This window comes from Ceratotherium simum, chromosome 17, assembly GCF_057802395.1.
Source record: "Ceratotherium simum simum isolate JZ-2026a chromosome 17, ASM5780239v1, whole genome shotgun sequence".
Taxonomy (NCBI): domain Eukaryota; kingdom Metazoa; phylum Chordata; class Mammalia; order Perissodactyla; family Rhinocerotidae; genus Ceratotherium; species Ceratotherium simum.
In genome coordinates, this window is record NC_141916.1 from 17,484,545 (window position 1) to 17,496,873 (window position 12,329).

Below are 12,329 nucleotides of genomic sequence, written 5' to 3' on the forward strand. Positions count from 1 at the left end.
ATATTTATATTATATATCTCTATATATCTATGTGCAGTGACACTGTGGCTGCTGCTGCTTTGGGATTGGCTTTGTTAATATTTGGCAAAGCGTCGCCACATACCCACTCAGTGAAGACGTACAGACACGTCATCGCTGACGCTTTCGGTTCAGCGCCTGTTAACTGCGGGTGTAAACTGCTGGTGATGGTGTCACTTACTACCAAAGAAGTGTGGAGCAGGCGGTGAGTGAGCGAGTGAGCCAGTGAGTGGGGGAGGGACGGTGGGCAAGGGAAAAGAAGGTGGGAAAAGTTTAAAAGAAAAAAGTGCAACTTCAGATAGAGTGGAGGTGGCTTCTTGCCTAGGAAGCTGGCTGATGGGTGTCAGATACCAAGGCCCATGTGTGCGTTACTGAGGAGACAGCTTGCTGGGCTGGGATCAGGGTCTGGGGTAGGAAAAAGGTCAGATCTCAGAAAAGTCTCATTAATATGCTCTAGTAGCTTCTTGGCATCACTAGCATGAACGCCTGGAGTACCGAGCGGGATCTTATCGCTTGTTGCCCATCTCAAGAACTAAGAACAATTATGAAGTTTAGCCAAATCTTGCATAGAAGTGGTTAGAATTTATTGCACATTGGAACAAAAATATATATTTTGTTGTTGTTTTGGAAAAGACCATTAGCAATAAAAAATTTTTTGTCTGTCTGTCTGGTTTGGGGATGTACATTGGCTGACAGCATCTAAATTCTAAGAAGAAAGAAAAGTATAAAAAATAAAAATAAACATGACAATGGCATAAGCCAGAAGCCATTTCCTATTTAATAATAATTTGTATTTACAAAAAGGCATGCCAATAAAATAAAATGATATATTACAGTATTTATAATTCTCTTAAAAATAACCACACATGTCAGCTTCTGTTTTGTGCTGTTGACGATGTAGCCTGTACATGTTACTATACATCCATCCTAGCAGTTAGCAGGGTCACTGAAAGGAATGCCTTCCCAGCCTGGTATCGGGTGTAGTACAGAAAGTTCTACGGGTTATGCTGCAGAAGCAGGCTTATGAGAGCTGGACCGAGTTTCTAATGGTCCAACAAGATAGAAGGCTCTGCTTACTGACTTGCTGTGGTTTGTTCTATACAAAACTAGTCAGGTGGACTGTGCCATCACATCCAAGGTGCTTCTACCGCAAGGCAGATCAGTGTGTCTGATTATGGGTGGTATTTTCCCCCCTCTACTGTATGGTTCAGGAAGAATTTATTTTGACTTGGTTTGCATGCTAAAGTCTCTCCTTGTTCTTTGTATAGACTTCCTGACACATTCAACTGCAGCATCTTGGCTTTGAAATCTAGTCATCAGATGAGAAGCTCCTGGACTAGGAACTGTCTTCCCTAAAGCAGGAGATGGGATGGAAGATATGACGCTCCCCCCAAAGCCACCCTCCAATGACAATGGGCAGGTCGCTAAGCACAAAGCAAAAGTGGCCGAAAGGGAACGCACTGGGGGAAGCTGGAACATCTTAAGAATTAGTATTAAATCACTTTCTCATGAAAACCAGTGCAATAAAGAAACCAAGTGGGCTTGGTTCAGAGGCGGCTCCGTCTCTACCTCAGGTCCCACCAGCGACTGTTTATTCTAATAATAAATGAAAGAAACCACAGCCATAGCCCCAAGGCTGCTGCCCCCACCCACCTCTGCGGGTAAGGGAAGCCCTGCTTGGTGGAAAAATGTGATGGAGGCAAGAGGAATCATGCAGTGTGTGAGCTTGCGACGACCTCTCTGTAGAAGAGAGAGGCCCGTCAGCATACCTGAACCTCTCTCCATATGGACCCAAGCCCCGAGAAAGCCACAATGCAGAAGGACATGGTACTAATGAAGTGAGCACCCCTTAACCCCCAACGAAAGGTTGTTTTAAGTTCCCCAAATTACCCCCAGAGATAACATGCTACGCTGAATAGCACTTTTATCTCTACCCCAAATAAGTGTCAGTTCTCCAGTATGAAGGCTAAACAATCATCATAAATATTGCAAGATACAAATGAACTTTTTTTTTTGATTTTTGTTTTTAGCCCTAGGATTTGGTTTTACAGTGACATTATTAATACAAGCCATTCGAGATCAAAGTTTCCCCATGTGCGGGACACAGAGCAGCATTAAATAGTTCATCTTTCAAAATGTGCAACAATGGCTGTATGTTAGAGATGTCTGTTAAACACATACACGCAACGGATCCATCTGCTTGTTGGACTGGGTTTGTTTTTTGTTGGTGGTGGTAGTGGTCAATTGGTTGGTTATGTTTCCCTACCCAGAAGGTGTATGAAAGACTTCTAAGAATTCATAAAGAATTGCAGCGGGTATGGAATTCTTACCATTTTTCCTCCAAATACAGTGAACGGTGCAGGGCTGGGTCCTGTCCAAAGGCTGACCCAGTGCAGGGGATAGGATTAGTAGTGTCCTGTGGTGTATGGTTCTCATGCATGACTTCTGATCACGGCATGCCATCATGCAAATCATTTCTACGCATTGAACGAGCACAATGTTTGGAATCGGCCTGAGCAAGTCCTCCTCAGCCTGAAGAAACCTGATTGTTTTCCCCCACCCATCTCCAAACCACGTGAAGCCCATGTGGAGAAGATGTGGCTTATGTCAAAGAAACTGACAATTAAATGACATGGGCTAAATGCGAATGTGTGTGTTTTTTCTTTTTGCTGCTTAGCTTAACTAATGTAAGAATGCAAATATAGTTTGCATGAACAAACAAACTTTTAAAGTGATGCTTTCTGCTTCTGAGAATCAACAAAATGAAAAAATAAAATCCATTTGGCTGCAACGGAAATATGCTGGTCCCGGCAGCCTCTCCTCTGTTTTTTGTATCCTGTTAGTTTTGTCCTAAGTTGCATTGACTGATGTGGAACATGCAGTAACCACCTGCCCAAGCATTAGAAAATCTGTGAGTCTGGGGAGCAGGGTCCTTTGCCCTTGGCAGGTCACTGCTCAAGATGCAACCGTGTGACATGGTAAGCAGACTACGTTTGGTCTAGATCTTCGGGATAAAGTGTCTCCACAGCTGTTCTGCATTGATAATATTCAGAAAGTTTGTAAACAATCTTTCACTTGCAAGTTTTAAATCTGTACAATATTTAATTTTTGCTTTCCTCTAACACTTGGATTCTCTGACCTCTTTTTGTCTTTTGGCTCTTTCCCTTCTTCCTTCCTCTGCCCGTTGCTGTTTCTCTTTCTCAGGTTTAGTTACACTGTCATAGGACGGGAGGGAGGCTGTAGACGGGGTGCTCTCTTTTTTCTCCCGGTGTGCACCTCCATTCTCCAGCTTATTAGAAGTTGTCTTTTTGCAAATGAAGCCCCGCCTTGCTAAATGTCCCCGGTAGGCGCGCTGCAGGACCACTGCCGACACCTCTTCCTGCTTGCGCCGCAGTGTGGTCGTGATCGGCTCGTAAGACACTTTGGAAGGATTGGATGCCACGAACCGCTCCTCCATCTGCTGCCGCAGGATGTCCAACTCCCCGCTGTCTCCCAGGACCCGCTTGGTGAAGGCAAAAAGGATGTCCAAGCAGTGGATGCGATCCCCGCTGACCATTGGCAGGTCCATGGCAATGAGCTCAATGGTGTTGGGCTTGGGCACTCGGAGAGGATGCTCCAGGGCATCTGCAAAGTCTGCCAGCTTACAGTACTCGATGAACTGGGTGGCATCGGGGTCGAACTTCTCCCAGATCTCATAGAAGGTCTCAAAGTCGTCCTCACTCAGAGGGTCTGCACTCTCCTCTGTGGCTACACTGAAGTTCTCCAAGATGATGGCAATGTACATGTTCACCACAATTAGGAAGGAGATGATGATGTAGCTTACAAAGAAGAAGATGCCCACTGAGGGGTTCCCACAGTCTCCCTTAAAGCCACTCCCTGGGTGTTCCTTATCCAGACTGCAGTCAGGGGGACGGTTGAGGATGGGCAGCAGCAGGCCATCCCAACCAGCTGAGGTTGTGATCTGAAAAAGGCAGATCATGCTGTTGCCAAATGTCTCAAAGTTGAACATGTCATCAATGCCAGCCTCGTGTTTCACATATGCGAAATTGGACATCCCAAAGATGGAGAAGATGAACATGACCAGGAAGAGCAGAAGGCCGATGTTGAACAGAGCAGGCAAGGACATCATTAAGGCAAAGAGCAGGGTACGAATCCCTTTGGCGCCTTTGATCAGACGCAAGATGCGCCCAATACGGGCCAATCGGATGACTCGGAATAGGGTTGGGGAAACAAAGTATTTCTCAATTATATCAGCCAGGAACATTCCTAAGAAGGATAGAAGAAGAAATGTTACTGAGATTGGAGATGCCCTTTCTCTTTACTTATCTCATCTGGCGCTATGGACCCTTAAGTTCAAAGGACTTTATAGAATGAGTGCCTTACTATTTAATCAGAACTTTCATAGTAAAAAAAGAAAATCACATGTTTCAAACATATAGAAAAGCAGAGAAAACAATAAAATAGACACCTATGTACCTAACACCCACAGAAGGAAGAGGAGATGAAAGGGTCGGGAAGCAACAGCTGAAGGGAAGGCAATGACATCTTCTCTCCCTTCTCTTGCTGCAGAGGCCCTGAGGAGATGGCATGAGCTTCAACGACATGAAGGATTTAATTTAAAAAAGGAAATATCTTTCAACCATAAGGATTCATAAATATGGGGTTAGTGAACTGCAGAAGGCTACGGAATACCCTTATTTGAAAGTTTCAAGCCAAGAAAGATGAGCTTTCAGGAAGGGACAAGATGCAGTGAGTTCAGAGAGTAGCCAGGTAACCTCTTGGGGTCTCTTGTGGAGCTGGAATTTCACAGGTTATTTGAGCTTTCAAGAAAATCGCTACTTCAGCCGGGACCCAGGATGATTTTCAGCTCTCTTCTTTTTACTTGTCAATTAAGTTATACCCAGTGACCATAAGAAGTCGGGTAATTTATGTAATACTTGCATTCCATATATGGTGGGCTAGTAAGGCTTCAGAGAGGAGATGATGCCCGAGGAAGGTTCTGTAGGATGAACATGTATTTGTCCCCAGAGAACAGGGGAGAGAGAGGCAGACAGCAATTCAGGCAGCTGGAACACCGTTTACGGGGTCCTCCAGGAGCTCCCAGGGCTAGTTTTCTCCCAGCTGCTCTTAATTTAAAGAGATATTTTCTTTTTTTTTTTTTAAGATTTTATTTATTTATTTTTTCCCCCCAAAGCCCCAGTAGATAGCTGTGTGTCATAGGTGCACATCCTTCTAGTTGCTGCATGTGGGACGCGGCCTCAGCATGGCCGGAGAAGCAGCGCGTCGGTGCACGCCCGGGATCCGAACCCGGGCCGCCAGCAGTGGAGCGCGCTCACTCAACCACTAAGCCACGGGGCCGGCCCTAAAGAGATATTTTCTATACTTTTGTTTCTGACCAAATCAGTTTAATAAAAATCCCAATCACCAAAAGCAACTCTATTCTTCCTCTTTATTTTTGAGTACCATGTGAGAAGAGTGGCCATGGTCTGGCCTGTGGGTTTTCCATCCCACTCGATGGATGGGCAGAAAAGGTTCAAGAACAGTGGACAAGGGCAGCAGTGTCTAAAGTGTGTTTTGTGGAAGGTTCGGAGTGTGGACCTGAGGCCAGGGGGCTGGGCCTGAACCCCTGCTCGCTCGCTTACCAGCCACCTGTCTTGGTGATGGCTCTGTGCCTCAGTTCCTCCCTAAACTCAGGAGCTGTTGTGAGGGTTGTATGAATTAAAACATGTAAAGCACATGTGACCAGAACATAATATGTTTCATTAAAATATGAGATATCATTATTATTACTTGAAAAAAGGGTGTAGTGATCAAATGAAGGTGGATGGTGTGTTAAACAGAATTCTTTACTGCAGGACTTCCAAGAGCCTTCTACAGCCCTGTGACCCTCCAAAGGCGAATTCAATGTACAGTGTTGCCCAAAGTCACTTCATTATGGGATTCTTTTCCTGAGGAGAAATGTATGGGATTAGTGTTCCTATATCAACACACTTTTGGACATGCTGCTCCAGAAAAACATAAATGGATCACATCTTTTTCCTACTGAACACCTTTCAAAGTTTCTCACTGGGCTTGCAGCAAAATTCCTATTGTTAACCTGGCTTAAAAATGCTGTTCACAGTCTGATCCTAGAACTAGAACTAGAAAGTGACACAGGCCAAAGGGAGGGCCAGCTGCCTCCTGGTGCCCAGAGTCACCACTTCGCTAAACCAGCTTGGCCACTGGACTCTAGGACTGGTTCCCATGGGTCTCGGGCACTCTACCTCTGCTGGCATGTCAGTCAAACCTACCCGGAACCAATGCAGTGTTTCACCACTAGACATGCCTTTTAGGAAGGCAAGGAAAAGTTCCGGGAGGGCAGTCAATAGGACATCAGCCCTTCTAGGCGTTTAGGTTGAAGCACAATGCCACACAGTCACTGTTAAAACCAACTTGAGTTCTGCCTCTGCCACCTTCTCGTTGAGTGACTTTGGACATCTTTACGGTGAAGATAATACAATAGCCTGCCTCCTGGGCTGTCATAAGGATCAAGTGAGATAACGCAAGGGAAGGAACTCTCAAACCGTCCCTGGCACACAGTAAATGCGCACTGCCACCATCAGCAGCACTACCACTTACCATCACCGCCAGAATCTTCCTAGACCATTTCATTAATATCCAACTTCACGATCTCTTACCATTCCTTTTTCCATTTTGTACTGCTATTGTAGCCATATTTTTCATACGTTTTTTTGGCCTTCTCTGTTAGAATTTAATTTTTTTAAATTTTATTTATTTATTTTTTTCCCCCAAAGCCCCAGTAGATACTTGTACATCATAGCTGCACATCCTTCTAGTTGCTGTATGTGGGACGTGGCCTCAGCATGGCCGGAGAAACGGTGAGTCGGTGTGCGCCCGGGATCCGAACCCGGGCCGCCAGCAGTGGAGCGCGCGCACTTAACCGCTAAGCCACGGGGCTGGCCCTCTGTTAGAATTTAAACTCTTTGAAAGCAAAGACCAAATCTAATCCCTCCCCCGCCGCCTCAACCACAGACTTTACAATCCTAGACTACTATGAACACTCAATAGAAACCCGCTGACCCCGTAACCCGCTGGGCAGGCCCATGGGATGACCTGGGGACACATGTGACCCTCAGCTATGAGAGTAACCTGCCTGCACTTCAGACCTGTGTAATTCGTCGCACTCCCGGGAATCTCATCCTCAAGGCCAGTCAGGTCCCTTTCTCCCGTCCCCGCCTGCCCCACTCACCCACAATGGAGAGGATGACTACCACGAAGTCGAAGATGTTCCAGCCGATGGTGAAGTAGTAGTGCCTCAGGGCGAACATTTTGAGCACACACTCACAGGTGAAGAAGATGACGAAGACCAGGTTAATCCAGTAGAGAATGTTCTCCATCTGCTTGCTCTGAGTATCTGTCTCCACCATCATTGTCACCATATTAAGGCAGATAAGCATCATGATAACAATGTCAAAGGCTTGTTGAGTGACAAAATCGAAGATGATACCTTGGATTTTGTTCTGGGGGGAGGAAAGATACAAAGGGATTCATGAAAGCCTTTCCAAGCAGGCTGTGGAAGTTGCCATCCTGTTAATCAAAGCACGCTCTGCTGTCTCTTCTGTAATACTGGCCGGCTCTATCCTGCTGCCTATCAGGGTATCACGAGCATGGATAGAGACCAACATCAAGAGTTTTCTAAAACTGTGCCTCTTCTCTTTTGCTTCTATGACATCACACACTCCTGGATGTCTTCCTACCTCTCCAGCTGCTCCTTTTTAGTCTCATTTGCTGGCCATTTCTTCTCTTACTTAATCCCTTCTTTCTCCCTAGGAGAGCTCATCTATTCCTACTGCCTACATATTATCTATGTACTTACGTTTCTCAAGTTTTTTCTTCTCCAGCCCGTATGTTTCCTCTGAACTCCTGTGTTGCTTGCATGACATCTCTCCTTGATGACTCATAAACACCTCAAGGTTAACAAGTCCAAAGCAGAACTAAGTCCTTTCCCCTGCCCCTCACCCATCTTGTTCCTGTCTCATCTAATTATTCATCCAGTTTCCAAGCCAGAAATCTGAGGGTCATCCTTGTCTCTTTCCTCTCTCTCAGCCTCCATCCAATCCATTGTGGGTCCTGTTGATTCTTCCTCCAAAAATTTAACTTGAATTCATCTACTTCATTCCATTTCTGTTGGCCCTACTCTAGCCTAAGCCACCATCATCTTTCATCTGGATTTCTAGAAGAGTCTCCTAATTGGTCTCCCTGCTTCCTCTCTTGCCCTCATCCAGTGTAGTTTCCACACAGTGACAAGTGTGATTATTTAAAAACATAACTAGATCGCATCATTCTCCTACTTAAAACCTTTCAATAGTTTCTTGCTGGGCTTGCAACAAAATTCCTACTGTTAACCTGGCTTAAAAATGTTGTTCACAGTCTGATTCTGCTCATCTCATGCCACCTCCTCTAGCTCATCACACCTGGCCACACTCCTGTTTCCCGCTGGTAAGGCCTCATTTGCTTTTCTGGGATCTCTTTCTCCAGCATTCTGCCTCCTTCTCATTCACTCAAGTAGACCCTCCTTAGTGAAGATTTCTCTGACTACTGTGTTGAAGTAGATCCCCCACCTCAAGCCTCCATCCTTCTCCATCATGGCCCTCCAGTTAATTTTTTCTCAGAACATTCCACATTTTATAATAGCTGTTTGCTTACTTTTTAAAAATTGAGATATAATTGACACGACATTATATTAGTTTCAGGTGTACGACAATGATTCGATATTTGCATATACTGCGAAACGATCACCATAGTAAGTCGCTCTTTATTAATGTTTCCTCCGCACTAAGCTTTTATATTTGAGCGTGGAAGAAAATGCTTTCAGGTTCCCACGTGCAAAGTACTGAACAGAACTTTAGAAATGTTAATCTTCTTCCGCTTCTTTTAGTCCCATTTCTATCACAAAAAGGAAACTCTAACATCAAGGAAATATAAAAAACATTCTCTTTTTTAAGATCTCCCTGATTTTTTTTTAAGTACCTAGGCACATGAGCTGGTCCTTATTTTCAGGCTTCTTTACCTTAGTGGTTTTCAAACTGTTCTGGAAAGCCCCAGGGTCTCCTTCCCCTCAGGTGCGGTGGGCAGGCCAGGAACAAGGCGTGGGGCTGAGGAGGGAAATGCTCTGGGACTCCCACTCTTTTTTCAAACAAAGGAGCTCTACTTTTATTTTTACAAATTACATTGCCAGGTAAGGTTCTATTTTAACAGTTCTGCTGTTTTTTAATAAAAAGTGACTTGAAATGGAAGTCAGAGGGGAAGAAACTCCGAGCCTGGCTTTGGGGGTCATGTCCCACCCCGCTGGGTGTGTGGCTTCAGGAGCAGAGCATCTCCTTCTCTGAAGCGCAAGGACAACCACCAACCACGGGGACGTGAAGCAGCCTCTCAGCCCCCAAATCTGCTTTACAAAAGGCTCAGTTCAAGAGAGCAAATCGGGACAGCAGACTCTCCTGGTTTCACCCTCTTCTGCTCCCACAAATAGCCAGAAGCATTATTTTAGCTTCCAGGCACATTCTTACAAAGACTTACTTGTTGGGTAGAGAGCTGGGAAAATAATGACCAAATCCTATCTTGCACTGGGAGGAAAGAGATCAGCTTTCGTTTTCATTTTCCTTTGTTAGTTTTCAGTTGTCTCTTGAAACATCTCTCTACCAGGGCCAGAGCAATGTGGTTAACGTGCCAATTCTCTGCAGCTGCCCGCAGCTGGCTCAGAAGGCTCAGAGGAAGGTCAGGCACAAATGTAAAAGCCGTCCCATACCTTATTCCCCGTTTTTCTGCGGCCTTCCTCGAGTCTTCTGGAGGATGGCTAGGAGAGGATTCGAGGGCACAGGCAGTTCATCCCCTACCTCATCCTTCCTTCGCAGGAGCCCTACCAGCGTCTTTTGCCACATGGGGTCTCCCTCTGCTCTCGGCCTGCATAGTGCACTCACCAGGGGGCGGGGGATGGGCTTCTGCGGTTTCTTTGAGCCCAGCTTTTTCATAGCATTGTAGTACTTCTTCTGTTCTTCGGTCATGAAGATGTCCTGACCTCCAAAGTAAAGGAAGGAAAAAAAGAGGACGAGCAATTACAACTGGCTCTCACATGCTGCAGGTCTGGGACCTAGGGTTCAGCACTGAGGTCTGAGGGAGGCTTATGCCCTTTCCTTTCCAGAGGTCAGTTTAGCTAATGGTTGTCCCAGAGTGAGGTAGACCTGGGACAACTATTCTAATTCAGAGATACTTGCCTTTGTTTTCAGCTTGGGATTTCTGAGATCTGCTAGTCATTAGGAAGAAAGGAAATGGACTATCCAATTACAGACCCTCAGGGAAGGGTTAAATTTGAGAGCAATGACTCTGAAGATAGTCACATCTCACCGGTTCCTAAATATTTTTTGGCCTGCTTTCCTGATAAATTCTAGAAAAAAAACATTTTAAAATAAAAGGATTTTCAACTCCTGGCTGATGGTCCATTTATTTACAATAATATTAAAAACCTGAAAATCCTGGTATAAGAAAATTTGAGGATTTCCTTGGAGTTTATTGGGACAGACTTGATTTATAAACTGTATGACAAGAATAATCTTTTCAATTTGCTTTGGAAAAATTATTAACCATCTGGGACAAGTAAGGAAGTGAACTTTTCAAGGATGGTCTCTCGAATTTCAATTTGCTAGTGGTGCCCAGGGATTAACATGGATAATTACAAGTCTCGACAATTTCTGCTTCTCTCTACAGCTAGTCATCTGCTTCTTTCCTTTTCACGCCTGTCACTAAACCCTCTCTGACAGTACCTCCTTCTAGTGGAAGGCCAAAACCAGTAAAAGGCCTCAGTAAGATTGCCTGTAAATGTGGTAAACCACGTGCTGCGAAATCCAGCCCCTAAAAGAAAGAGTTGGTTGGGGCTAATGTACAGTGGGGCCAGTGCCCGAGTGAGGTGATAATATGGATTTCAGAGAGGCGTTCTCTCTAGAGGGAGGGACGGAAGTGCCTCTCATTTGGTTGATCTCTGGCCACCGGCAAGGAGGAGAGGAGACCTATCTTTTTCTTTTGTTGATTGAAGTTATCAATGATGACACCAATGAACAGGTTCAGGGTAAAGAACGAGCCGAAGATGATGAAGATGACAAAGTAGATGTACATGTAGATGTTGTCCTCATACTTAGGCTGCTCATCAGGCTGTGAAAGGACAGGAGAAAAAGGGAGAGTCAGCTCCTAGCCTGGGGATCAGGGGGTGATTCTGACATGCCAAGGCCATCAGCCGTAACTGACCACTCGAGCTGCTGAACATGCTGGGGTGGGGGAGCCCTAGATTCTTTCTGCTTGTCTCCTTCCCCACATTGGCATGTCCTGCCATGAGAAGGCACTATTCTTGCCATGACATATGTGGAGAAAATGCAAATCATGAGGTGAGGGAAGGGGAGGGCTGTCGGCTAGGAGCCACACTTATTTCAAAGCAGCACGGAGCAGACGGCTCCACTGGGGCCCGGCTGAAATCAACAGCCTAATCACCTGGAGCCAGTATGAGCGAGTGATGACTTAACTGAGACGAGGAAAGTGACCTATCATCAACAAAACAAGCAACACATGCTCTAACCCTCTCTTGACGAGGTCCGCCACGCTGCTTGCTCTCTAGCCACCTTGGAAGGTTGTGGTGTCACAGGTACATCCTTACCTTTCGGGAGTCGACAGCTGCGTACATGATGTCCATCCAGCCTTTGAAGGTTGCCTGACAAACAGAGTCTGTCATTAGACTGTGCCTCTTAGGGGGTGGGTGGGAGTCTAGGCAGGGGTCCCAAAGCCAGGCTAAGGTTCAGCGAGAACACAAGACAGGGAGTTTGGGCGCAGCCTCACGTGGACGTGGAATTTCTGTTTGTTAACATGGGTCCCAAGGGAGCTTTGTCTAAGTCCCTGAAAATAACATCAAAGTTTGGCAGAGAAATACGTTGACAATGGTAATTGGATCAATACTTTTACAAAAGGTCTTTAAATGGGCCTGGGAAGGTTGCTTAAGCTAGGGCAAACCCATATTTATGAATGAGTGGCTGGAATCTAGTGAGGGTACTTAGAACTTAATGCTCCATTGAGAAGTCATTTTTTAAAAAGGTATTAAACAGGCAATGGGAGTCTGAAAAATTCATAGGTGCGTTAAAAAAAAATGCGGTCAGAACTTTTCCCTATTAACATAGACGTTTAGCCATGGTAGTGGCAATACTGGCTTCAACCTAGGCAGCCCCTTCCCTAGCCTGATTTTGGAAACAAAGGTGGGTAACCGATTTAATAGTCTC

The 12,329-nt window shown here is 45.4% G+C and overlaps 1 protein-coding gene across 12 annotated transcripts in view; it reads right to left on the reverse strand.

Annotated features, from left to right (window-relative positions):
* Window positions 1–207: 207 nt before the first annotated feature.
* Window positions 208–12,329, reverse strand: part of SCN8A (sodium voltage-gated channel alpha subunit 8) — a 178,659-nt gene continuing 166,537 nt past the window's right edge. For all 12 annotated transcript variants that reach the window (XM_087442386.1, XM_087442380.1, XM_087442384.1 and 9 more), the window contains 5 exons: window positions 11,717–11,770; window positions 11,083–11,220; window positions 9,996–10,100; window positions 7,268–7,538; window positions 208–4,284 (listed from right to left, as the gene is read on the reverse strand). In XM_087442386.1, the coding sequence (XP_087298512.1) occupies window positions 3,137–4,284; window positions 7,268–7,538; window positions 9,996–10,100; window positions 11,083–11,220; window positions 11,717–11,770 (1,716 nt within the window). In that variant the 3' untranslated portion in view covers window positions 208–3,136. The remainder of the gene's footprint in view (window positions 4,285–7,267; window positions 7,539–9,995; window positions 10,101–11,082; window positions 11,221–11,716; window positions 11,771–12,329) is intronic.